This window comes from Salarias fasciatus, chromosome 14 (assembly GCF_902148845.1).
Source record: "Salarias fasciatus chromosome 14, fSalaFa1.1, whole genome shotgun sequence".
In the NCBI taxonomy this organism is placed as follows: domain Eukaryota; kingdom Metazoa; phylum Chordata; class Actinopteri; order Blenniiformes; family Blenniidae; genus Salarias; species Salarias fasciatus.
Window position 1 is genome coordinate 28,441,508 of NC_043758.1, and position 27,559 is coordinate 28,469,066.

The window sequence follows — 27,559 nt, forward strand, 5'->3', positions numbered from 1 at the left end:
ATGAAGTGTCTTGGGATGCAGATGTGGACGTGGACACTGTGTGTCCTCTTGAGTGGGATATGTGTGAGTCAGGCCGCTCCTGGACCGTAAGTTCATCCCTATTTCCTATATTCCTATATCCCTATCGCTATATTCTGTCTTCATTTCGGCAATGTTTTCACCTGGTTTGTGGAACTGGTGAAGTAACAGCTGCTTGTGTGTGTGTGTGTGTGTGTGTGTGTGTGTGTGTGTGTGTGTGTGTGTGTGTGTGTGTGTGTGTGTGTGTGTGTGTGTGTGCGTGCGCAGGCACTACTTGGTGCCCATCCCTGCAGTCCTGGAAGCCGGAGCTGAGACCACATTCTGTGCGAGTGTCATGGAGCCCAACGAGACTTTGACCATCACTGTAACTCTGGTGTCTGCAGAGGAGAACATCACTCTGCTCACACACACATCTGACAAAGACTTTCACGTCTGCAGGCAGTTCCAGGTCAGCTTCCAGGATAGGCCTGCTTCGTTTTCCTCGTTGAACATTCTTTAAAGGCTTTTAAAGATCATTTTAAAGCTTTTCTGTTTTTCTGTGACAGGTTCCTCAGAAACAAGAGGAGGTGCGGAACTTTAAGGTGGAAGTGCGAGGCAATACGTTTCATTCAAAAGAAGTTAGAAAAGTGATGATCAAATCCTATCAGCCCATAACTTTCGTCCAAACAGATAAACCGATCTATCTGCCCGGACAAACAGGTAACCTTCAGTTCACATGTGATGTGATGCTCATATGATGGGTATTGAGTATATTTGTTTATTATTATTATTATTTTTTGTAATTAAAAAACTAAATGAGTGATGCAAACATACAACAGGCAATGAGTTAAACCTCCCAATGCATTAAGTTGGCATTATTTTGTATTTATTTCAGTGAATTTCAGAGTTGTCGGCCTTGACTCCAAGCTGAGACCTGTCACTCGACTGGTGAGTGTTTAATCAATCAATCAATCAATCAATCAGTGCTTATTGTTATTGATTTTTTTAGTACAATAAAATGGAGTAAAACTGTTTAACAGGTTAAAAACAAAATAAAAACAGAGTGGTACCCACTCGTACACCCACCCCCTGCCATTGTATACAGTGACAAGACCCTGCCTGTTGGCGTTCCAAATAGATTATGTATTGAGGTGAATGGACTCCATATCCCGAGTCACGTCACATCTCCAATCAGGCGACCACAGCCAAAGGATCAAAAGTACGAGCAGGGCCTCTTTAGACAAACCTGTTTCTGCTGAGATGGCAAGTTTCTGCTGATGTTTTAAAGTCTGTGTTTACGCCTCCAGATTTCTTCATTGTGCAGAAAATAACTGTTGATGCAATCACTATTCGGCAACATACAGGAGATTTGTGCAAACATTTGAGTGTGATATAAACAAACAAACAAAAAAACTTTCAAAGCGCAACTGTTCAAAGGAAAACAGTGCAAAATTCATGTGGGGGGAGATTTACCAGATGGAAGGTGGTATGTGACCCTGTTTCAGTTCATGTGGTTATTGAAGCTTCTTCACCAAACAAAGTGAAACTTTAGTCTTCTTAAAGTCCAATTAAAGAGAGAACTTTGTGAGAAATATCTTATCTTATATTATCAAGGAAGAGAGGAGAAACATAGAAGGGGCCGCAGCAGGTAGAAATAGGAGTGGGCATGTGGGACTCCATATTTTTAGGTGATGTGGCTGGATAATCATGTAATAGAGGAACCAGTCATTCACTGATAATTGTTCAAAGTGTAAAAATGTTAAATTTAAGATTAATTTCTATCCATCAATTCACAGGATCACCAGATCACTGCAGTAGACCAACAAAAGTTAAACAAACGTCTTCTAAAATCCAAGTGAAGCAGAGTTGACAACCTAATGGATCATGAACAAAACTCAACTCATTAAGTGTCACACCAGACACACTGATAAACAGGTGCCTTTAATATGTTTACTTGACCTTCCGCTCAGAGTTTTTAGAAAACACATATTTGGATATAACTCTGTGTATTTTACCTGCAGTGTCCTCACAAATGATACCCTGTTTAAGTTGCTTTAACTCTGTTAAACAGAGCAATAAACAACTTGTCCTTGAACACAAACCTTATTTTCTTATTTGCTTTTTCTTTTGCAGTACGAAATCATTGAGATTGAGGTAAGAAAATATAGACAATGCCATTCAACTTTTCAGTATATCTCATAGTTTTATCTGAAGTCTGTTTTCAGAAGTAAAACAAGAAGGTGACTAAGTTGATTTTAGTTTCACCTGCATATCCTGACATTTGTGTGTCTAGTAAACGTTTGAATCCTTGGATGTTCTTGACTTAACAGGATCCCAACAACAACAGGATCGGCCAGTGGCTGAATGAAACATCAGACAGTGTAATCCTGCAACGCTCCTATTCCCTCAACCCAGAGGCCCGAGAAGGACAGTACCAAATCATTGTGAAAGTAGGGGATGACAAAATATATCAGAGCTTCAAGGTGGAGAAGTACGGTAAGTTTGCAAATTTATTTAGGTTTTTTTAGCAATCCTTTTTAATTAATCAGTAGTAAAAGTACTAACATGGATAACTTTTCCCACAGTTTTGCCGAAATTTGACCTAACTTTGGACGTTAAAGACGAAATAAGTGTGAAACAGGAAGAACTAAAATCTGAAGTTTGTGCAAAGTAAGTAGAATGCCATTTCTGGGTACTGAAACAAGTCTGACTCTGAGGTAGACCTTTTTCAATGAATGAATGATTCTCCCTGACCTGCCACCTTAAAGTGGTGGGGGAGTTTGAGTGCCCACGTGATCCCAGGAGCTATGTTGTCCGGGGCTTTATGCCCCTGGCAGGGTCTCCCATGACAAACAGGTCCTGGGTGATGGGCCAGACCAAGGGCAGGTCAATAGCCCTTATGAATATATTACAATCGAGGCCCGTGACGTCGCCCGGTATGGCGCAGCCGGGGCCCCACCCTGGAGCCAGGCCTGGGGTTGGGGCTCGCAAGCGAGCGCCTGGTGGCCGGGCCTTTGCCCACGGGGCCCGGCCGGGCTCAGCCCGAAGGGGCGACGTGGGCCGACCCTCCGGTGGACCCACCACCCGCCGAGGGAATCGTAGGGGCTGGGTGCAATGTGGACTGGGTGGCAGCCGACGGCAGGGTGCCCGGCGACCCGATCCTCAGACACAGAGACTGGCTCTAGGGACATGGAATGTCACCTCGTTGGGGGGGAAGGAGCCCGAGCTTGTAAGGGAGGTTGAGAGATACCGGCTAGATATAGTCGGGCTCACCTCCACACATAGCCTGGGCTCTGGAACCCAACCTCTCGAGAAGGGCTGGACTCTCCACTTCTCTGGCGTTGCCCGCGGTGAGAGGCGGCGGGCTGGTGTGGGTTTGCTTATAGCCCCGCAGCTCAGCCGCCATGTGTTGGAGTTCACCCCAGTGAACGAGAGGGTCGCATCCCTGCGCCTTCAGGTCGGGGATAGGTGCCTCACTGTTGTTTCAGCTTATGGGCCGAACAGCAGTGCAGAGTACCCGGCCTTCTTGGAGTCCCTGGGAGGGGTGCTGGACAGTGCTCCGACTGGAGACTCCATTGTTCTACTGGGGGACTTCAATGCCCACGTGGGCAGCGACAGTGAGACCTGGAAGGGGGTGATTGGATCGCATGGCCTCTCTGATCTGAACCCGAGTGGTGTTCTGTTATTGGACTTCTGTGCTAGTCACAGTTTGTCCATAACGAACACCATGTTCGAGCACAGGGGTGTCCATAAGTGCACTTGGCACCAGGACACCCTCGGGCGGAGGTCGATGATCGACTTTGTTGTCGTGTCATCTGACCTTCGGCCACGTGTTTTGGACACTCGGGCGAAGAGAGGAGCAGAGCTGTCGACCGATCACCACCTGGTGGTGAGTTGGATTCGCTGGCGGAGGAGAAAACCGGACAGACTTGGCAGACCCAAACGTATTGTGAGGGTCTGTTGGGAACGTCTGGTGGAACCCTCTGTCAGCATGGTTTTCAACTCCCACCTCCGGGAGAGCTTCTCTCATGTCCCGAGGGAGGTTGGAGACATTGAGTCCGAGTGGACCATGTTCTCCACCTCTATTGTCGAAGCAGCTGCTCGGAGCTGTGGTCGTAAGGTCTCCGGTGCCTGTCGTGGCGGCAACCCCCGAACCCGGTGGTGGACACCGGAAGTAAGGGCTGCCGTCAAGCTGAAGAAGGAGTCCTATCGAGCCTTGCTGGCTCATGGGACTCCCGAAGCAGCTGATGGGTACCGGCAGGCCAAGCGAACTGCAGCCCGAGCGGTTGTGGAGGCAAAAACTCGGGTCTGGGAGGAGTTCGGGGAGGCCATGGAGGAGGACTATCGGTCAGCCTCGAAGAAATTCTGGCAAACCGTCCGGCGCCTCAGGAGGGGAAAGCAGGTCTCCGCCAACACTGTTTACAGTGAAGGTGGGGAGTTGCTGACCTCCACTGGGGGTATCACAGGACGGTGGAAGGAATACTTCGAGGACCTCCTCAATCCCGTCGCCACGTCTTCCGTGGAGGAAGCAGAGGCTGAGGTCTCAGAGGTGGACTCGTCCATCACCCAAGCTGAAGTCACCGAGGTGGTTGGTAAGCTCCTCGGTGGCAAGGCACCGGGGGTGGATGAGATTCGCCCTGAGTACCTCAAGTCTCTGGATGTGCAGGGACTGTCTTGGTTGACACGTCTCTGCAACATCGCGTGGCGGTCGGGGACGGTGCCTCTGGATTGGCAGACCGGGGTGGTGGTCCCCCTGTTTAAAAAGGGGGACCGGAGGGTGTGCTCCAACTATAGGGGGATCACACTCCTCAGCCTCCCGGGGAAAGTCTATTCCAGGGTACTGGAGAGGAGGATCCGACCGATAGTCGAACCTCGGATTCAGGAGGAACAATGCGGTTTTCGTCCTGGTCGTGGAACAGTGGACCAGCTCTATACCCTGCATAGGGTGCTCGAGGGTTCGTGGGAGTTTGCCCAACCAGTCCACATGTGTTTTGTGGATTTGGAGAAGGCATTCGACCGCGTCCCTCGTGGTGTCTTGTGGGGGGTGCTCCGGGAATACGGAGTCCGGGGCCCCTTGTTAAGGGCCGTCCGGTCTTTGTATGACCGGAGTAGGAGTCTGGTCCGCATTGCCGGCAGTAAGTCGGACCTGTTCCCGGTGCATGTTGGACTCCGGCAGGGCTGCCCTTTGTCACCGGTTTTGTTCATCATTTTTATGGACAGAATTTCTAGGTGCAGCCAGGGGTCGGAGGGGGTCCGGTTCGGGGACCACAGGATTTCATCTCTGCTTTTTGCAGATGATGTTGTCCTGTTGGCTTCATCGAACCAGGACCTACAGCATGCACTGGGGCGGTTCGCAGCCGAGTGTGAAGCGACAGGAATGAGGATCAGCACCTCCAAATCCGAGGCCATGGTCCTCGACCGGAACAAGGTGGCTTGCCCTCTCCAGGTAGGTGGAGAGACCCTAGCCCAGGTGGAGGAGTTTAAGTATCTTGGGGTCTTGTTCACGAGTGGGGGACGGATGGAGCGTGAGATTGACAGGCGGATCGGTGCAGCGTCTGCAGTGATGCAGTCGTTGTATCGGTCCGTTGTGGTGAAGAGGGAGCTGAGCCGAAAGGCGAAGCTCTCGATTTACTGGTCAATCTACGTTCCCACCCTCACCTATGGTCATGAACTTTGGGTCATGACCGAAAGGACAAGATCCCGGATACAAGCGGCCGAAATGAGCTTCCTCCGTAGGGTGGCTGGGCGCTCCCTTAGAGATAGGGTGAGGAGCTCAGTCACCAGGGAGGAGCTCAGAGTAGAGCCGCTTCTCCTCCACATCGAGAGGGGCCAGCTGAGGTGGCTCGGGCATCTGTTCAGGATGCCTCCTGGACGCCTCCCTGGGGAGGTTTTCCGGGCATGTCCCACCGGGAGGAGACCCCGGGGAAGACCCAGGACACGCTGGAGAGACTATGTCTCTCGGCTGGCCTGGGAACGCCTTGGGATCCTCCCGGAAGAGCTGGAGGAAGTGTCTGGGGACAGGGAAGTCTGGGCATCCCTGCTGAGACTGCTGCCCCCGCGACCCGGCCCCGGATAAGCGGCTGAAGATGGATGGATGGATGGATGAATGATTCAAATGTTTCTTTTTTGTGTAAATGTTTAGGTACACCTTTGGGCAGCCTGTGCCAGGAGTGGTGAAACTCAAGGCGTGCCGACCTCTTAATCGCTATATGTCAAGCACTTATTTCTCCTATGAGCTTCAAGAGGAATTTGAGATTACTGCCCCATGCCACACAGAGACAAAGGAGGTACAGTAAAGACAGTGTCATCTTTCTGTGTGAATACCAAGATACCATTAACCGGGGGAACATCCTAATAAGCATCTGCAATGTCATTCTTTAGGTGATGACAAAAAGTTTGTGACCATAGGTGAGGGTGGAAATGTAGAGCAACTGGTAAACAGAGAGATTTGCTGTAAAGCTTAACTCCCTCTTCATCACGATAGTCCAGTACATTGATTGTATTACTGCCTGTCCAAAACTGGCTGATCTCACGATCCCTCCCTCACTATCACTCCTGAGTAAGACCCTAGACAAATAAACTCCTCCACATGGGGAAGTTGGAGTGTGTTTCCAGAGCCAATACTGTCATCATAATGGCACAACTGGCACAAAGGCTGTAGTATGTATGCATGCAGTGACCTGATTAGGGTTAACAAATGTGTATCTGTGTATTTGTTTTCATGCTGTTACATTTCTTTGATGACACAGACAAACAAAAACGGTTGTGCCACATTTACCTTCATGATGTCAAGTTTCAACAAGCTCGACCAGAAAGCTGTGCAGGATGTGCTGGATGTCACCGCTGAATTAGAAGAGGAGGGCACAGGTATGCTAATTTAATCTTTCCGTATTGAATTTTAAAATATTACCAGTGAAATCATGTAATACTATTCCTTTTAACATGTGTAGGTGTTTCAAGCCGTCAAGTCCGAAAAATAACCATTTCATATGTTATTGGAACGCTGTCTTTCATTGACACACCACAAATTTACAACAAGGGAACCAATGTGAAGGGAAAAGTAAGAATTGATTATTTTCTCAGGTTTTTTTCTTCAGTTTTGTCTTCAGTGTTAAAGCACAGTGTTGCTTTCAACAGGTCAAAGCAGTTGATTACAGTGGCAAACCCATTCCCGATATGCCACTTTACCTGTTTCAAGGACAAAGATGGTCTCCAACCAGACTGCAGAATCTCACCACAGACAGTGAAGGACTGGCTACATTTTCAGTCAGCACTGACAGCTTCATTGGGGACGTTGTCCTTCAAGTAAGTAGGAACAAGTCTGAAGACAACTAACAAACATTTCTGACTCGGAAGCCAAAGAGCCAAACCTATAATGTGCTAGTTGCTGAGTAATAGTGATGGGCCAATGCTTCGAGTTAGTAATGTATTTATCTCGAAGAATGCAAAAGAAATTGCCACGTGATGTTCAAAATAAAGGTAAGACCCTTTACAAACAAGGAATAGTAATAAGTATACAGTCTTTCATTACACCTACCTATTCCTTTTTGACTCTTGACTTGAATTTTTTGCAAATAGCAACCTCAATAGCAAGCTCAACAATCCACAGTAGTGGGCCATCAGCAGTGGGATTCAGAACTGTGAACAACTGATCCTAGGTTTACCTCTCCATCATGTATTTATTTTTACTTTGTGGAGAGTAGCACACCAAAAACAACACAGATGATTCGCCGACATCTGTGGATCATCACGGTGGTGGACTGCAGTACAAGATAGTACAAAGTTGCACAAGAAGTGGTACCCCAATTGACAATGGACTGTACACTTGAGGAAGGCAAACTGGCTACTTCTTGGCTTTATGAAATGCGTTACAAAATTCTGCAAAGTCAATACTCCACAGTTCAAAGCTTTCCAAGACTGACTGAGATTATTTTTTAAAAAAATCAACATGTTCAATATTTTTCCGTGGTCTGTAGCGGACTGACTGTACAGAGTTGTACCAGCCAATTTTGCTACCCACAAAAGTATGTATTCTGCTGTGAAAGGGGGCACCGCTTCCCAAACAACACTGCACCATCACACACTGCATCCCACCATGGTGGGGATCTGGTTCAGGTAGGGGGTAGGGATTCAAACCCTGGTGGGCGGGATTCCAACAATGGCTCAGTTAGGGAGTAGAGATCCAAAACATTGTGCAGGAAGCAGGTAGGAATTCAAACCCTGTGTAGCGTCATCGATATGACGCCGAGTTAAACCGCCAGAGAAGAACCAGGACCACAGGGGACATTTTGTTGCTTTAATTTTCTCTCCAGTCGGTGAAAACTTTAAAATATAAGAACACTTCCCTCAATAAACGCATCACAATACAAAGAGCATCAGCTCTGCACAAATCCTCACATCATAATTAAATAACACAAAAATACAAAAGTTAAAGGTGCATTAAGGAGTTTTACAACTTTAAAAATATTTATTTTCCACCATAAATATGTTACACATTTTTAATGATGTGTACAATGTGCCCTGACATATTCATTACAAGTACCTCTAACAGCGCTAAATTGTCACTTGAAAGTTGCAGTGCCGGTCCGGCACCAGCATTTTTTTGGGGAGAATTTGATGTAATGCACGCTCCGGCTGGCTAGGTTTCGTTTTGTCCGCCATTACTCCGCCAGATGCTTAGTGAGCAACAACTGAACAGGATCTTCCAGAAAGTAAGAAAAGACTGGCTTCTGGCACTGCCACAGCTCCAGCACAGACCCCACCACGTAAAAGAAACTTAAGTTTTACTTGAGCGCTACTAAACGAGCGAGGAAGGAGTTCCCCTCTTCCGTGCATGCGAGCCACAGGGACGAGTTTTTCACTAAGCTGCAGTATGCCCAAGGCCTGCAGGGGGTGCTGTTTCACATAAAACGTGCAAACTCCTTAATGCACCTTTAAGCCATATATTGATAAATCTACAAACTTACGGGATTTACTTGTAAAGCTTCACAGTGGATGGCATCAGATCATCACATACATGTTGCTCAGCTCCGCATGCGTCTTGTTTGCGATTGAAACTGAAACCGGAAGTCGCGCGGGGTAAACCGGACATGACGCGACAAAACCGGAAGTATAATTATTTCTCCTTATTTTATACAACATGCTTAAATAATGATGAAATTTGCACATAGGACATCTCTGAATGACTTACACTTTTTAACAAATTTTTAAACATTTTTAACCGTTTTTTTAATCACATGAACTTATGAACAGTAAACAATTGCCTTCAGGACAACACACCCTGGTTTGGGGAAGGGTAGACATTCTCTATCAAGCTCAAGAGAGAACAAACTGGACAGTATTTGTTCCATGAATTAAAACAAGTTTTACCAGCCTGATCCATTCAGTTAATTTAACACTGCCACTGGGACTTTCATTTGAATTCAACACAGTTTTAAATGCAAAGCTCAGAATAATAATTGTTTGACCTTGGTATTTAACATGTATTTTACCCAGTTAGTTTCTTAACTAGAGGAATCAAGGTAAAATGGCTTAATGAACACTAGATAAGACTCCCTATAATGCATTTTCCTTTCCACAACTTAGGTGAGCAATACGCCAACACTGGAGTACATTGGATACAGAGTCCCTTTCTATGACACCAAATTCCACTCGCTTAAGATGTTCCAACCTGTCTCTGAGGACACCAAAACTGTCAGCTCCCTGAAGGTGCAGAAGAGGGAGGATACCCTCTCCTGTGGCAAAGAAGAAGAGATCCAGATCGCTTACACTGTGGTGGGAGAGCCTCGGGGCTCTGTGGATTTCTTGTATCTGGTGAGTTATTTCTAGGTCTCTCTCAACTTTGTTTTTTCCATAAAAAATTTCCTTTTTAAAACTGAAAGGCACTGACTGCCAGCTGAATATGCATGAGTAATGGATAAGATCATATTTGAGGACATGTTTGGCAACAAAAACGAGAGAATAAAGTTTTAGTGTGCAGACTGCAATATTTCTTTGAGGAAACTTTTTATGTCTTAACATTTTTAATGAAGCATTTCCAACAAGGTGAAGTCATATAGATCACTTCTAATGAGATGAGACCATGGGTCATTGACAAGCGTTCTCTTTTTCAATAAATCAGTCAATCAATGAGTCAGTCAGTCAGTCAGCAAGGACGGATAATTTTTTCATAATTCCTTCACTATCACAGTGGCCTCAGATAACTGCAGTCACACCCTATGGATTGTAGAGCCAGACACTTTGACTCTCCTGTGTTCGCAAACACACAGTTGGTTCAGTAAATCCACCACTTCCAGTCTAGAGGCTATCCGATTTCTATATTATGAATACTGAGCTGAATCTTGGTGACTAAATTTGACATTTTGTGCTTCATTACTAATTCTTTATTCCTTATTTCACCTCAAATCTTTCAGATCTTAGCTCGGGGAGCCATCCTCATGCAGGGATTTCAAAAGTTTGAAGTGCAAGATAAACAAGGTGTGTTATTTAATTTGTTTTTCATTCATATTTTCAAGGTCATGTATTTTTCAGCTGAAGCAAGTGTGGATGATAATTGTTGAAAGAAATTAAACTGTGATTGAAATGATGAGACTTTTCTTCTTTTTTTGTTTCAGTGAATCAAGGCACAGTTTCTTTTAAGCTGGAAGTGTCTCCAGACATGGCACCTGAAATCCAGGTTGTGGTTTATGCCGTCCTCCCCAGTGAGAATGTGATTGCCAACAGCGCCGACTTCAACGTTGAGAAATGCTTTGGTCACAAGGTCAGTGTCGGAACAAACTATCAGAAGTTTTGCTGTTTACACTTAAATGCAAATTTCAAAAAGATCACTTTTCCCTGAAGATGCCCAAAATTAATTTTCAAAATGATTCAATTCAAAATAAAAAAAAAATGCCCTGAATCAGGTTTCGCTGGAGTTTGCACCAACAACAAGTGTCCCAGGAGAGGAGGTCGACATTCAGGTGACGGCCCAGCCAGATTCTCTGTGTGGTGTGAGTGCTGTGGACCAGAGCGTTCTCATCAAGGAGCCAGGGAAGACTCTGGAGGCTGAAAAGGTACCATTAAATCTTTAATAGATATTTCACTTTGAGGGTTGAAACCTAAGGATTTAACACATGCAGTGGAACATCTTGATTGACTCACTTGACTGTACTCGAAACCCTCATGCAAGGGGAATGGCCCACGGCCCCCATCAAACTTTCTTCCGGTTTTGACATCCCAAAGGACAAATAGATGTATGGACAGATGGACATACCGACAGACAGACCAACAAACAGACATGGTGAAAACAATACGGGTACTCTGTGGGCTGTAATGAAAAGCTTTTACATTTTCAAGTGAAAACACAAAACCTTTTTATTCCATTTTGGGTGTCCGTTTACACTTCAACAATGCTTGAAGCCACTGAAAACACAACTTTTTGAAACAGCTGTGGTTATGTATATACATGTAAATGGGGAAAACACAGTTTTAGTACACTGCTACTGTGTGTCACCCCAAGGCCATTGTTCATCTGTACCAGCAAATGGACAATACCAATTATACCAATTATTCTGTATAAAAAGCTGAAATCATTCATCCATCCATCTGTCAATCCAGCGCCTACTGCTTATACAGGGCCATGTCATGGGGCCAATAGTTGAAGCAAGGATGCCCAGACATCCTTGTTTCCAGACATTTTATCAGTCTCTTTTCTGATGATCCTGAGGCGTTCCTAGGCCAGCCAAGAGACGAAATCTCTCCAGCCTAGAATACCTAGGTCTTTTAGATCTTCCTACTCCCCATGTCAGGAGGCATCCAAGAAAGGTGCCTGAGCCACCTCATCTGGCCACCCTCAATGGAGAGGAGTTGCTGCTCTACTCTGATTTCCTCAGTGGTGAGTGAGCTCCTCAAGCTATCTCTAAGGGAGCGCCCAGCCACACTACAGAGGAGACTTATTTTACCTTATGTGTTTCATCCCACAGTCAATCAGAGGAGAGTGGCTTGTGCCCCACGGTCAATCTGAAGAGATAGAGGAGGATTAGAAAAACAGATGAAAAGTGACAAGATGCTAAATTTCTGAGCTTCGTGTTGGAGTCAATTTGTAATTGTGGTCAAAAATACAGCCTACATTGAATGTTGCCTAAATCACTGTCTTGACTGCTGTTAGTGTAGACAAAGTGTAGAGCAAAGCGTAGCTGAGGGACAAAAGCCAGCACCACCTTCCAAATGCCTACACTGTATTTGTGTAACAAGTGGAAAATGGAATTTTCTGCAATATTATCTGTCACGGAAAGCACCCCTTCTTTGTTGTTGTTGTCGGTTGTTTTTTTTTTTGTGTGTAACAATTCCTCCTGTTCTCTCTTTACCATTTGTGTCTTGAAATGAATTGTTCCATATACTTCAACGCTGATTTTCTTTAAATCAGTGGTCAAGAGAGACGTCTGACAAACAGAATTTACACCTTTGAGCCTCTAGCTGATTTGACCATTTATCAGAACTTGGGTGCTCTGGGAGTTCAATGGTTTCTGTTTTTCTTTTTTTTTCAGATATTTAACTTGCTGCCTGTCAAGAAATCGACCTATATACCATATCAGGCTGAAGATCCCACAGAGTGCTTGCACGTGAGACCAAGAAGATACATCATGCCGTATCCTGATTCTCAAGAAGATCCCCATTCAGTTTTCTCGGTACAATACAAATCATACCATCCTCTGTCTTTCTGTCGTTCATTCCCTCTTGTAGCTTTTCTTGTATCCTTCTTCAAAGTGATGTTGGTGTGTTGCTGACTTATCTAGAATGCTGGACTGAAGATGGTCACAAACTTATTCATCCGAGTCCCTTCCTGCCTCAAGTACAGAGGACGAGAATTCCACCAGGGCCATGGCCATTATGGTGACTTTTTTATGTGGCTGACATTCTCTGCTTTGATTTCTTCTGCCGATTTCTGAACACTTGCTCGTGATCTTTCAGGTTTAAGATATGCTGTTCCTGAAGTTGCCCGAATGCATACTGAAGTGGCTATGGCAGCTCCAGTTCCCGTTGGAGCAGGACTTAGTCATTACGACGTAGTTGACAATGCAGTCATAGAAACGGTCCGCACCTTCTTCCCGGAGACTTGGATCTGGGACCTGGTGGAAGTCGGGTGAGCAAAAGGATTTGATTGTCATTAAATGAAGAACATATGTTTCAGGACGAGAACTTCATTTTAAACTTCATGGAGAAAAAGACGTGGTCTGAGAAGGCAGGGTTCAGCAGAAGGTGATCAAAAAATCCAGAGAGAAGCAGAAAGTGACAAAACATGAAATGGTAACAGAAGGAAAATACATTTTATTGAAGGAGAGTAATTGCTTAGTCAGTTCAAATTCAGACAGGAGACAGCCCTGATTTGGCACTGAAAGTCTTCTCTGTGGTAAAAACAACATAGTCTAGCCATGTAGTATAATTGAATTTGCAATATATTAACTTGAATCATAAAAAATATAATTGGCAGAACAATCCATGAACAGTTTTTCACTCAACAATCTATTACAATCTCACAGTTTGTGTTGTCTCTGTTGATCCAGAGACTCTGGAAGGAAGGACATCCCCCTCAAAGTGCCCGACACCATCACCACCTGGGAGACGGAGGCTTTCTGTTTGTCCCCTCGGGGTTTCGGTCTGGCTCCTCGTCAGAAGTTCACCGTCTTCCAGCCGTTCTTCCTGGAGCTCACCATGCCCTACTCTGTCATCCGAGGAGAGAGCTTTGAGCTGAAAGCGACCGTTTTCAACTACCAGTCCAGCTGCATGATGGTATTCAGTCTTTTCACCCCTCCTTGGCTTCAGGCCCCGTATACATGACAACTTTTTCAAGTGAAAATGCTAAATTTTCATTGTGTTTTGCAGCTAGAGTGGTGGCCAGATTGGAGCAAGAGGCTCTAATCCGGTTGCAAAAACCACCAAGCAAATTCTAAAAATTTGCAAGTGACCATTGACTTTTTGACGCAGTTTTCCTAAGAGCAACTGACTAACACTGAAAGTCAAACTGAGATATGAATGATACTACTATGAAATCTGGCTACCTCATTGGTAAAAATACTACCATTAGCCTCAAGGCCATGCTGTCAGGGTGATTTTGTAATAACTTGCATGCAAGAGAGATTGTAGTAAATTTTGAGACTCATTTTTTAAAAAAAGCTATGCTCGGTGTCTCAAAAAATAAAAAACTTTTAAGTTTAAATTTAAAGGCTATCATGCCACTATTACAGCAATCCCTCCCACTCAAGATGAAACTGGCCTGTATGTGGCCAGTGATCACCTGTGTGTAGATAATACTTTGATTATTATTTGTTGGAGATCCAATTTTAAAACTTAATATTTTGTCATCTTTTGAACAGATGAGCGTGGAACCCACAGTCTCAACAGATTACACCCTTACCCCACTATCAGATGGCGTGTACACATCCTGTGTATGTGGAAGCGAGCGCTGGACTGTCAGCTGGACCATGACCCCCTCCACCCTGGGTGTGAACTTAAGTCCCCCTCGGACCAGCTTGTCTGGTTTTAATTACACCTTTGTGAAATCCGTCAAAATGAAAAAAATGTTTGATGCAAGAGGAATCTTAGTCATTTCTTTTTTCCTCAGGGGTTGTGAATGTGACTGTGTCTGCCAAGGCTGTGGCGTCCCACATCCTTTGTAACAACGAGGTGGTCGACGTACCAAAACAAGGTCGTGTTGATACGGTCACGAAACCTCTCGTAGTCAAGGTTGGTGCCTTACTCATCAACTGTGTTTTGGATAATTCAGTTGTTTTTTTTTGTTTGTTTGTTTTGTTTTTGTGAGTTGTGCTGTGAGCTGTGAGCTGACAGTGCTTCTCAATGTAATTGTTTTTTTGTGTGTGTGACTTTTCCCCCTTAGGCTGAAGGAAGTGAGGTGACAGACACCTACAACTGGCTTCTGTGTCCCAATGGTTAGTTTGGATTCTAGAAATTAACCCTCATTAAACATTTAGACAAAGCTGCATGTTACTATTTAGTGGGAACCTTGTTGATATGAGCTTTTGCTAACTTTGTGTCTCAGCTATTCTTTTATAAATAAACACATTGGCATAAGTACTTTTCTGATTTCAGGTATTATCAGTACAGCTTAGAATGACCCATCATGAAAACGTCATTAGAAAAATGACAGAAAAAACAGAGTTCTAACATGTGCGATGTTACTCTGAGCTACCTACATCTGTACGTTTATGTTAATAGACAGTTTTTACTATGAAAAAAAATGCTTCAAAAACTGAATCTTGAGCTTGTGGTTACATGAAGCATCTAGAGAAGAAGGCATTCTTTCTCCCCAATATTCTTATCATAATCCGGAGGCTTAAACAGGAAAAGACAGCAAATTGAAATTTACTATTGTTTTTATTAAAAATGTTTCATTCCATCTGATTTAAGATAAATATACTTAAAAAGTATATTTAAGTGTATTATTTTTTTCACTTGGTCTATTTCCTGATTTTTTTCCCCCTGAATTTAAGGTACTTTTAATGCCCCCCAAAAAAACAAAAAACAAAAACAAAAGCAAAAAAAATCTGCCAATAGAACAAGTGGAAATGTCAACAGTCTTGATTTACGATGTCTGAAAATAAGCTTTTAAACCTTTCAGATATTTGCAAGATGAATTCTAACATGAGGAATATCAATGTGCCTAACTCCTGTCACAGTTCATGTAATTGATGATTGTTGCTTTCTCATGTTGTTTGTTTCCACACTGTACTGGAGTAGACCAGCGATTCACATTTTGTCTAATACAAGCAGAACCTAACCAAGCCAGCCTCACCTCCAGTTGGACTTTCTTTGTCTGTACGCAGGAGGAGCTTTGTCAGAAGAAACAGACATTAGCCTTCCTGCCAATGTGATTGATGGCTCTGCCCGTGCTACAGTTTCAGTCCTGGGTAAACTCAACAATTTATTTCAACCAAGTTTTGCTTCAGCCAAGCATAGACATGAAACAGACTTGATTCTGTTGCAGGCGACATCCTGGGCCGGGCCCTGAAGAACCTGGACGGACTGCTGCAGATGCCGTATGGATGTGGGGAGCAGAACATGGCTCTGCTGGCCCCCAACATCTACATTCTGCAGTATCTGAAAGGCACAGAGCAGCTCACCCCAGCCATCATGGAGAAGGCGAAGAACTTCTTGACCAGTGGTAAGAATTCATGGAGCAAAACAAAGTTCAGTGGAGTCAAACTCCAGAATATCACTGCACATCATCAGTCTTATCCAAAATTAGATTAAGGTGCATTTCTTTCAAAAATCTATTCCACAAATAGCAATGAAATGCTTATCAATACATGCATGAAAAACTGACTTGTGCATCTTTCACCACAGCTGAGATGTTGAAGTCTTTTTCTCACTCGTACACAGAATGTAGTATAAGTTCATTGGGTTACTCACGTTTCACTCAATATAGCTCAGGTGATGAGATATATATGAATTACAAAGGAATTACAAAGAATACTTAATTCTTTGTAATTCCAAACCCTAAAATTAAATGTTGAACACTTCTACAAACTTTAAACTGTAATTTATTTCTCATGGTCCTTCTTTCAGTACCTTCATGATCTGTGGTGATTGTGTTGTGGGATTTTAATATAACGGTGTCAGACAGAGATTCAAGTCTGTGTTCCAAAATTCTACCCTGGAAATTTTAAAAATTACATTATCTGAAGAAACAAGAGTTATTTATGTAACTACAGTTCTATGTATCCCGGATGACTGACAGAAGGAGGTAACAGAAGCACTGAATGTTCCCTTCGTACGCACAGTTGGTATATGCATACCGACCACGTCATCCATGACCCCCTGGGTGACCCCTGAGTGGCCCTAGAAGGTATTAAATTCCGTTGTCACCCCGGGTTCGGCTCCTACAGAATCTTCTCGAGTGATCATGAGAATTCTGTGTGACAGATCACTCTGGCGATCATCTGGAATTTATAGAACCGTAGCTACATACGTAACTCTTGTTCTATTTCATCCCTCTTGACCGCCAGAGGGTGGTCCTGAAACCACTGAATGATGCATACCAGTGTCGTCACAAGGAATCCCAGAATCCACCTCACTGGGAAGCCCCTGTAGGGCCAAGGACCACACCCAGTGGATGGGGAGTGGCCGCGTTCACCCTGTAAAACCTGGAGAAAGTGTTGGGCATCGACCAGGAAGCAGCAGCACACATTTCTTCAAGGGGTACTCTCCTCACGGCAGCCTAGGATGTAGACACCAGGTAGTGTGTGCCTGGTGGCCCAATGCTTGTTAGGAATGGTGAATGGTGTCCACAACCCAGTGGGATAAGCACTGCTTTGAGACAGCAGAGCCCTTATTAGGGCCTCCACGGCAGACAAACAGCTGTTCAGGCATCCAAACAGCTGCAGTAGCATCCATGTAGGACCTCAGAGCTCTGAGTGGGCACAAGAGCCCATTGCCTCTAGGACTGCTCGACAGAGGGTCAAACCGAGCAAGTCATATATGCTGATTAGCACGCACCCCCGACGGCACCTTTGGGAGAAAAGCAGCATTCAGCCACAGAGTGACGCCCGCATCGTCTGGATGCCACCTCTGGCATGTTGGGTAAACAGACAGAGTGTGTAACTCACCCACGTGTTTCGCTTAGGTAATGGCCAGTAGAAAAGTAGTCTTGTGTGACATCCACTGTAGCGCCGCCATAGCCAAGGGCTAAAAAAGTGGCTGACACAAGCCCTCCAATACTAATTGCAGGTCCCAGGCTTCAGCCCATGCGGCTCTCAGGGGATGAAGCCTTAGAGCCCCTTTGAAGAAGGCTGACACCAGTATACGGCTCCTGACTGTGCTGCCTGAATTTCCTCATGCGAGGCTGATATTGACAGATCAGCAGCAAAAGACTGGGAAACCACAGCAAACCAGAACAAAGCATGTAGCTAAGAGCCACGGTGGGGTCCAAAGCTGGGGGATAACGCCATGTGGTCCCACCAGTAGTGGTAGCTAACATGAGTCGTGCTGCTCATGGCACTGGCAAAGCCGAAGCCTGGGAGCAAAGCCACACGGTCCCACCAGCAGCGGGAGCTAACACTATCCGTGTTACTAACGGTCAGCCACCGCTAGTAACCAGCTGGTGCGCCCTTGCTGCAACTAATAAGGTCTGAAACAAGGAAAAAAATTCAGTCACCTTACTGTCAGCCAGGAGGTGAGAACAAATCCCTTGTACTCGAGGAGACACCACAGCGGTGCCAACCCACCTTAAGGAAGTGAGGGGGTGACTGCCATCGCAGCCTTTGAAGAGCAAATTTCACTGCTCTGATTCACACGGTCGCAGGGCTCCCAGCGATGCAGTATAATGAAGTATAGGCTAGTCCCGTAATCTCCAATAGCATGTAAACTGCAGAGGAAAAGAGGAGCTGAACCTGAGGTGACACCAGAGTTTAATACCTTCTAGGGTCACTCAGGGGTCACCCAGGGGTCACGGGTGACAAAATAGAGCTCATGTTACCACCTTGCCAGGGTTGGCCATTACCATTTAAACTGTGCTGTGTAGGTGACTTTATGAAAACATGATAAAGCCTCCAAGAAATGTATTTTAAGTATGTTTTTGTCCACAGTCTGTGGAAAAACGCCCAAACTGGAAAAAGTCAGACTTACCTTGTTTTTCAGAATAGATTTAGTTGAAAAAATAAATAAATAAAAGGAAGGAAGAAAGAAAGGAAGACAGAAGGAATTTTATCTGATTCAAGATGTTCTCTTTGTATTTAAAAGCTAACATAGTTTTACTGCTCAGGCCCAGTTGAGATGAGATTAAAGCCTCTGAACTAACATCAGTGACGCCTGTGATGTTGTGTCCCTCACGTTTTCTAAAAAATATCAAATTAGAGCTCAGCAATGAAATGCAGACTTTCAGAATTAAACACTAAGTCCCGATGTCCTTAGTAGAACTGGCTTTTACTGCAGGGCACTTTACATGTCATGGCTGTTACTTTAAATGCAGTGTGTCCTGGTTATGAACTAATGAGCACCCATCACCCAGCTACATTTGAGCATTTCACTAGAGACAAGGCTAATTCAAGTCACTCAAGACATTAATGACTTCATCCAAATCAAGTATCAGTTTCAGCTGCTTTTGCATCATGGGTCTAGTTTGACCCATGATGCAATACATGTTTGCAATACATCTTGCACAATACATGTTTGTGTTTCAGATTTTACATTTTGAAATTTTAATAGCTACATTAGGACTACATTAGTTCGTAAAGTAGAAATTTTCTTGAATAATTAGTTGTTTTTTTTAATCTCATAACCTCAATATAAGAAAACTCAGTTGCATTGTTTTCTGTTGCTGTAAAGGCTACCAGAGACAGCTCAACTACAAACATGGGGATGGTGCCTACAGCACATTTGGAACGGGAGCTGGAAACACTTGGTAAGGAAATGACATTAAGTAATTAATCATTCATTCAACAACTTCTCATTTGATCCTTTCACTGTGGTCCTACTTAGGTTTATTGTCAGTTATCCGTTGATACTGACTGCCAATTTATATTTCAGGATGATATGTAGTCACAGTTGTGATTTTCAGTGTTAAGTTTAGACATTGTCTTTTGAAAGAATCTGCATATGAGATTCTCTCTGCACATTCATTAAATTGGAGGGAGGACGAACGTTGACAGAATAAAATCTAACGCTAAATCTTACAACAACAATCCATGAAACATATTACCAGGCTGAGCATTTCACTGTGTCACACAGACCACAGAGAGAAACAGAGCCTCAAACCTCGTATTTACAGATTTTATTCTTCATGAAGGTGACACTTCCGTGACTAAGATGTTTGCATAAGGTTTCTATTTCTTCAATCCTCCGTTGGATGTTGTCCTCCAACATCATCAGCTTTGGGCTAATTGTGTGAGTGTGTGTTAGCATTACAAAATCAGGTAATTTGCTGACAATATCCAGGAATCATGTTTTCATACTAAAGTGCACCTAAACTCACTAAAAGTGTTTTCATGACTGTGGATACCAGTACATTCAGAAAACTTCAAGTTGTGTTTTCTTGACCTATCTGCTCGACAATGGCTTACTCTTATTATATGGCACCGCTTGGAGGTGAACAACATAAATGTGAGCAGAAAGTAAATGATTAAGACAAAGTTTTTATATCCAACAAAAACAGCTGGTGCTCCTTCCAAAAACAGGTTTCTCTTGGTAACTCTGCTCTTCTTCTCCGCAGGCTGACCGCCTTTGTGCTGAGATCATTTTCCAAAGCTCAGTCCTTCATTTACATTGATCCAGATCATATCGACTTATCCACAAATTGGCTGCAAGCAAAACAACGTGAAAATGGCTGTTTTGAAAAGTCTGGAAAACTCTTTAACAACAGAATGAAGGTATGTGAATCCTCTTCTGATGTGTGTGAACTGCATGAACAGCTTACAGTTAGCCAGAGCCAATGTATTTCAAATCTAATTCAGAAATTAGCACTGTACAATAAACATTAGTGAATTTTTTTATTTATATAGACGTGATAAATTTCTGTGCTGTGCAGTCATGCACTGTAAATTCAAAGTCAGAGGTCAACATTGCCGATGTTTACATGCAAGTGTATTTCTGATTTCCTAATGACGTCCTGGTGACATTGATGCTAATGTGTGCACGATGCTCTGTCTGCAGGGAGGCGTGTCTGATGAGGTGACTCTCTCTGCCTACATCACTGCTGCCTTCTTGGAGATGAACTCAAAGGCAGATGTAAGCAAACTTTAAGAATGATTCAAATCATCCACATTTCTTTTTCTTCTGACTTGAATCTCTGCTTGTAGATGAAGACAAAGTGTTTCCAATTTATATATATATTTCTAAATATATATCTATATCTATATATATATATATATATATATATATATATATATATATATATACACACACACACATATACATACACATATATATATATATATATATATATATATATATATACACACACATACATACATATACATATATAGATATATAGATATATACACATACATACATATATATATAGATATATAGATATATACACATACATACATATATATATATATATATATATATATATATATATATATATATATATATATATATATATATACACATACATACATAAAACATGCAAACCTTCAAATCTGTTTGGAAGAGCTCAGATAAATGTGACCACAAGAAGATGGATTCCAACGGTCTTTAATAAACATGTGTCCTTTAACGTGTGAAAGAATCCTGTGGTAAAAAACAGCCTGGGGTGCCTCAAAGAGTCCATGAGTAACCTGAGCAACACCTACACCACCGCTCTGATGGCCTACGTCTTCAGCCTGGCAGGAGACGTGGAGACCCGCGACCGCCTCCTGCAGCACCTTGATTCAGTCGCAATCAGAGAAGGTGAGTGGTTCTCCCGAAGAAGATGATTTGTACTCCTTTATGAGGTGACGCTGTTTCTGTTTTCAGGAGGTTTCCTCCACTGGTCCCAGAAAGCCACAGAAACATCGGCCTCTCTGTCTGTGGAGATCAGCTCCTACGTGCTCTTGGCCAAACTCAGCGGCTCTCCCAGTGCTGGGGACCTGGGATACGCCTCCAGCATTGTGAGGTGGCTGTCGAGGCAGCAAAACTCCTACGGAGGTTTCTCTTCCACGCAGGTACGACTGCACACGACAGGAAAAACTTGAACTGGACTGGAGAAAAGCAGATAAACTGTTACCATCACGAAGAAAAATTAGAGGGCTAATCATGAGCTAAAAGTTGAAGGACAAATTCACAGAAGGTTGCTGAACAGCATCAGCTAGATCAGAATTATCAACACTGTAATTCCATCTAGACATGGAGGAATCAATGTGTCTCAGCAGGTAAGTAGTATGTTTCCTTCCTCTTCATGATGCATTTGTTTGATGGATGAGATTTGAGACGAGCTGTGACTTACAGTGTGGAAAAAAAGGTAATTACCGTAAATGGCTCTATGTAGTCCCACCTAGTGATCAGAAAAGTCTAAAGCATAAAGATCCAAAACCTTAAGTGTTGCTGCTTAAAAGTGCAAAGGCAATAGCAGAAAGTGATGGGGAAAAGAGGGTCAAGAGAAAGAGCACTGTTCATAGCATCATTTATCACAAGTCTATCATAACACACAGCATGCTGCATGTTCTCCTGATATCAGCAGCCATCGTTCAGGACCCTGTCATGTCTCATGTGTTGTAGGACACAGTGGTGGCTCTCCAGGCTCTGGCTCTCTACTCCACTCTGGTGTTCAGTCCCGAGGGTTCCAGCACCGTGAAGGTTCAGGCTCCCAGCGGTCCTCAGTTGTTTGAGGTGAATCCAAACAACAAGCTGCTCTACCAGGAGAGCGCGCTGCAGGACATGGCGGGGAAGTTCAGCCTGGAGGTGAAGGGCTCCGCATGTGCTTCAATCCAGGTCAGTTTCTCCATGAGTGATGAAATCCTCATCCGCTGGAAACAACTAAAATTCAGCCCGCTTGAATATGACCACCAAGAAAATCAAACCAAACTATTATTCATCTTTCATGCTGAACTCTTGTTTGTCTGATTTGTAGATTTCTGTTGACTACAACATCCCCACTCCCACTCTGGTCTCTACTCTCAGCGTGAAGATCACAACAGAAGTCGATACCAGCAAGCCCACCAGACCCAAACTCACTCTGAAGCTGCAGTCGCTGTAAGTCATCCACAAAGAGGTTACAGAGGAGTTACACACACTCTGAAAGTCTTTTCTTTGAGAGGACAATCAGCTCTTTATAACAACAGTGTCAAACTCTTTTCACCAAGGGCCCCATCAGCACGGCAGCTGTTCTAATGCTGCTTGTAATGTTTAATTCAGATTTGGCATGCTTAATAAACTTTGTATTATTGGCTTTAGTAATAACCATCTTACATATTCAGTCTTGTCCAGCCATTAGAGAGGAAAACTAAAGAATTAACTGAAAAACCATTAACTTGATGGCGATTTTCTGGAAGGACTGCAAAGCCTTGTATGATCCTGAGTCTTCTGTTTTGCACGATTGGACATCAATCCTTGTTTTTCACATTCCGCGGTCAGACCCCAATGTTTTGCATGCTTTAAGCAATTTTTTTTTTTGAAGTGAGCCGGAATTTAACTCTTTCAGACATAGAAAATTATTGTGTGAATGCCTGAGGCATTCACACGATTACATTCCTCTTCTGACTTCTTCGCCGTTTTTTGGCACGCTTCTCCTCCTACAAATTTTGTCCGATTTGAGCCATTTAGATATCAAATTGTGCAGCTTTTTAAAGACATTCCGGCTATGTTCTGGCTTTTTAATATCTCTTAAACTTTTTGAAATATTTCAACTTTTGTGCAGCTTTTTTCGCCATGTTAACGGATGGAGATTTTTTCAAACTTTGGAACCTTATAACTTCTTCAAATCTTAACCGATTTTCACCATTCAACTTTTGAAATGTTCAACTTTTTAAACCCTTTCTTCAACCTTTTTAAAGTTTTTCAACTTTGTTCAACTTTTTTAAATATTTCCACTTTTTAAAATTATTTTTAACATTGAAGTAGATGGGAAAACCCTTCAACCCTTTCAACTCCTTCAACTTTGACCCCTTACAACTTTGTCATACTTTGACGTAGACAAGTCATTTTACTTGCAAAATGTAGGAATTTTTGTCCTCTATTCAGGTATGTTATATCTTGTCCAGATGTTTTACCAAATTCAAACTGTGAGCCTTCAAGTACGGAGAGCATTTCAGCCGTTTTTGGAGTTTACAATGGGTGTGTATTGGAAAAGCTAGAGTGGGAGAAAGGAATTTAGAGTGCGGGAGGCTCTGGATTTAAACCAAAAAAATAATTCTTTTCTCGTCCCCCTGGCGACATCTCTAGCTAAATCCACACAAAAACCTCTGAAAACGTAGCCATTTTTGTTGTGACCCATACAATTGAGTCACTTTGTCTCTATCTCAAACGGTTCTCTCTCCAGCTGCATTTCTGTGAGGAGAGCGCAGGATTTTCTCCCATCCGCTCCAATGCATTTTGGAGAGAGATTTTCTCGCTCAAATCCAAAACTTCACTCATGTTCGCACCATCGCGGTGGCTGAATGGATGATCCTACAGACATGATTCCTGCACCATTAAATTCATGAAAGACTTCTGAATCTGATTGTGAAAAAATCTTTTTCAATTTCACCTCTGGGTTCTTGAGGAATGACATTTTCTCAATCATGCGCACTCCATGAGAACTGCTGATTCACTGTCATGGCTGCTGTGCAGCTGGTCTCCATAGCAACAGACACACCTGTTGTGCTGCTGCTGCTTGATTAGTCTGGACTTTTCCATTAAGACTGGAGCTCTATTGATCCTCTGTTACTCTGACACTGACTCTACTGCTTCTTCTACCTTTTTCAACCTTTTTCAACTTTTTGCAGTGTTTTCAACCTTTTTCAACTTTTTTCAACTTTTTGCAGTGTTTTCAAACTTTTTCAACCTTTTTCAACTTTTTGCAGTATTTTTAACTTTTTTCAAACTTTTTCAACTTTTTGCAGTGTTTTCAAACTTTTTCAACCTTTTTCAACTTTTTGCAGTCTTTTTAACCTTTCTCAAACTGTTTCAACTTTTTGCAGTGTTTTCAAACTTTTTCAACCTTTTTCAACTTTCTGCAGTGTTTTTAAACTGTTTCAACCTTTTTCAACTTTTTTCAACTTTTTGCCGTGTTTTCAAACTTTTTCAACCTTTTTCAACTTTTTGCAGCGTTTTCAAACTTTTGCAACCATTTTCAACTTTATTTCAGGGTTTTTCAACTTTGCTTATTGAGCTTTATCTGCATTACAGTTTAGCATTTTCAGCTCAGCATTCACACTTGCAGTTTCTTCAGGAATTGCAAATTCTTCTAGTTGTGTGAATGCTGAGGCATTCACACAATTACATTCCTCTTCTGACTTCTTCCGCCGTTTTTTGGCACGCTTCTCCTCCTACAAATTTTGTCCGATTTGAACCATTCATATATCAAATTGTGCAGCTTTTTAAGGACATGGGTGCTATGTTCTAGCTTTTTAATATCTTTTAAACTTTTTGAAATATTTCAACTTTTGTGCAACTTTTTGCCCCATGTTAACGGATGGAGATTTTGTCAAACTTTGGAACCTTATAACTTCCTCAAATCTTAACCGATTTTAACCATTCAACTTTTAAAATATTAAACTTTTTAAACTCTTTCTTCAACCTTTTTAAACTTTTTCAACTTTGTTCAACTTTTTGAAATATTTAAACTTTTTAAAATTATTTTTAACATTGAAGTGGATGGAAAACCTCTTCAACTGACCTTTCAAGTCCTTCAACTTTGAACCCTTAAAACTTTGTCATACTTTCACATAGAAAAGTCATTTAACTTTTAAAACGTAGGCATTTTTGTCCTCTATTTAGGTATGTAATATCATTGCAAGATTTTTCACCAAATTTAAACTGTGAGCCTTCAAGTACGGAGAGAATTTCAGCCGTTTTTGGAGTTTACAATGGGTGTGTATTGGAAAAGCTAGAGTGGGAGAAAGGAATTTAGAGTGCGGGAGGCTCTGAATTTTAACCGAAAAAAAAATTATTTTCTCGTCCGTACGGCCACATTTCTGGCTCAATCTGCACAATAACCCCTCAAAACGTAGGAATTTTTCTTGTGACCCGTACAATTGAGTCACTTTGTCTCTATCTCAAACGGTTCTCTCTCCAGCTGCATTTGTTTGAGGAGAGTGCAGAATTTTCTCCCATCCGCTCCAATGCATTTTCGAGACGCCTGAATCCAAAACTTCACTCGTGTTCGCACAATCGCCGTGGCTGAATGGATGATCCTACAGACATGATTCCTGCACCATTACATTCATGAAAGGCTTCTGAATCGGACTGTGTGAAAATCTTTTTCAATTTCACCTCTTGGTCCCCGAGAAATGCCATTTCTTCAACCATGCGCACTCCATTAAAAAGTGCTGATTCACTGTCATGGCTGCTGTGCAGCTGGTCTCCATAGCAACAGACACACCTGTTGTGCTGCTGCGGCTTGATTAGTCTGGATTTTTCCATTAAGACTGGAGCTCTATTGATCCTCTGTTACTCTGACACTGACTCTACTGCTCCTTCTACCTCTATCAACTTTTTTAAGTTTTTGTAGTGTTTTCAACCTTTTTCAAACTTTTTCAACTTTTTGCAGTGTTTTCAACCTTTTTTAACCCTTTTCAACTGTTTGCCTTTTTTTCACCCTTTTTTAACCCTTTTCAACTTTTTGCAAAGTTTTCAACCTTTTTCAAACTTTTCCAACTTTTTTCAAACTTTTTCAACTTTTTGCAGTGTTTTCAACCTTTTTCAAACTTTTTTAACTTTTTGCAGTGTTTTCAACCTTTTTCAACTTTTTTCAACCCTTTTCAACTTTTTTCAACCTTTTTTGAACTTTTCCAACTTTTTTCAAATTTTTTTAAACTTTTTGCAATGTTTTCAACCTTTTTCAACATTTTTCAACTTTTTACAGTGTTTTCAACCTTTTTCAACATTTTTCAACTTCTTGCAGTGTTTTCAACCTTTTTTGAACTTTTCCAACTTTTTCAAACTTTTTCAACTTTTTGCAGTGTTTTCAAACTTTTTCAACCTTTTTCAACTTTTTTCAACCCTTTTCAACTTTTTGCAGTGTTTTCAACCTTTTTCAACATTTTTCAACTTTTTGCCGTGTTTTCAAACTTTTTCAACCTTTTTCAACTTTATTTCAGGGTTTTTCACCTTTTCTTATTCAGTTTTTCTGCATTACAGTTTAACATTTTCAGCTCAGCATTCACACTTGCAGTTTCTTCAGGAACTGCAATTTTTTTCTAGTTAAACTTTGATTTTACAAAATGAAAACTTAAAAAACTGGTAATGGTTATTGACAATGCTGTGATCTAAAGGATACACAATAAAGGGTTCGTATTAAGTTAATGTTTATTTGCAAAACATGATTGCCAAAGAGAAATGTCGCTCAGATGACAAGAAGGTGTTTTCTTTTGCAGTTACAGTGGAAGGGAGAGCGATACCAATATGGTGATCCTGGATATCAAAGTGCTCTCTGGATTTGTCCCAGATGAACAGTCTCTGAAGAGGGTGAGTTGTTAACAGGATTTAGTTTATTTTATGTATATTACTTTTATTATTTGACCGGCTGGATCATCCTCTGCCGACAGCTCCGGGGGGCTTTGCTGGTGGACCGTGTTGACCGAAAGGAGGACCACGTCCAGGTGTACTTGCGGGAGGTGAGTGAGCTCTGCAGAATAATCCATTTGTGAGAATATTTGATGAAAATGTTTTGACTGTAACTTTTTTTTTTTATCTTCTGTTCAGTTACCCAAAGACACACCCATAAACCACAGCTTAGACCTCATCCAGGAGCTCCAGGTGAAGGACCTGAAGCCCGCTGTCGTCAAGATCTATGACTACTACCAGCCAAGTAAAAACAATCTATCTTTACCCTTTTATGCAGATTATAAAATAAAAATCAGTTTTAAATGTGTTGGATATCTGAACGCTGATCTCCCCTCATTCCTCAGGTGATCAAGCTGAGACAGAATATGTCTTGCCGTGAGCTACAGGT

The 27,559-nt window shown here is 42.6% G+C and overlaps 1 protein-coding gene across 1 annotated transcript; it reads left to right on the forward strand.

The window, feature by feature from the left end:
• On the forward strand, positions 1-27,559 carry LOC115401171 (alpha-1-macroglobulin-like). Its single transcript, XM_030109373.1, has 35 exons — positions 1-86; positions 286-466; positions 564-717; positions 893-945; positions 2,131-2,151; positions 2,328-2,493; positions 2,583-2,667; positions 6,140-6,284; positions 6,747-6,864; positions 6,948-7,057; positions 7,135-7,302; positions 9,583-9,810; positions 10,410-10,473; positions 10,611-10,756; positions 10,899-11,048; positions 12,522-12,662; positions 12,771-12,867; positions 12,946-13,117; positions 13,539-13,764; positions 14,349-14,475; positions 14,597-14,718; positions 14,870-14,921; positions 15,816-15,899; positions 15,977-16,153; positions 19,315-19,390; positions 20,198-20,354; positions 20,638-20,712; positions 21,216-21,378; positions 21,445-21,632; positions 22,186-22,398; positions 22,538-22,659; positions 26,982-27,072; positions 27,153-27,221; positions 27,310-27,415; positions 27,516-27,559. Exons 1-35 carry the CDS (start codon positions 1-3, stop codon positions 27,548-27,550), a joined length of 4,368 nt encoding a protein of 1,455 aa, XP_029965233.1. The 3' UTR covers positions 27,551-27,559.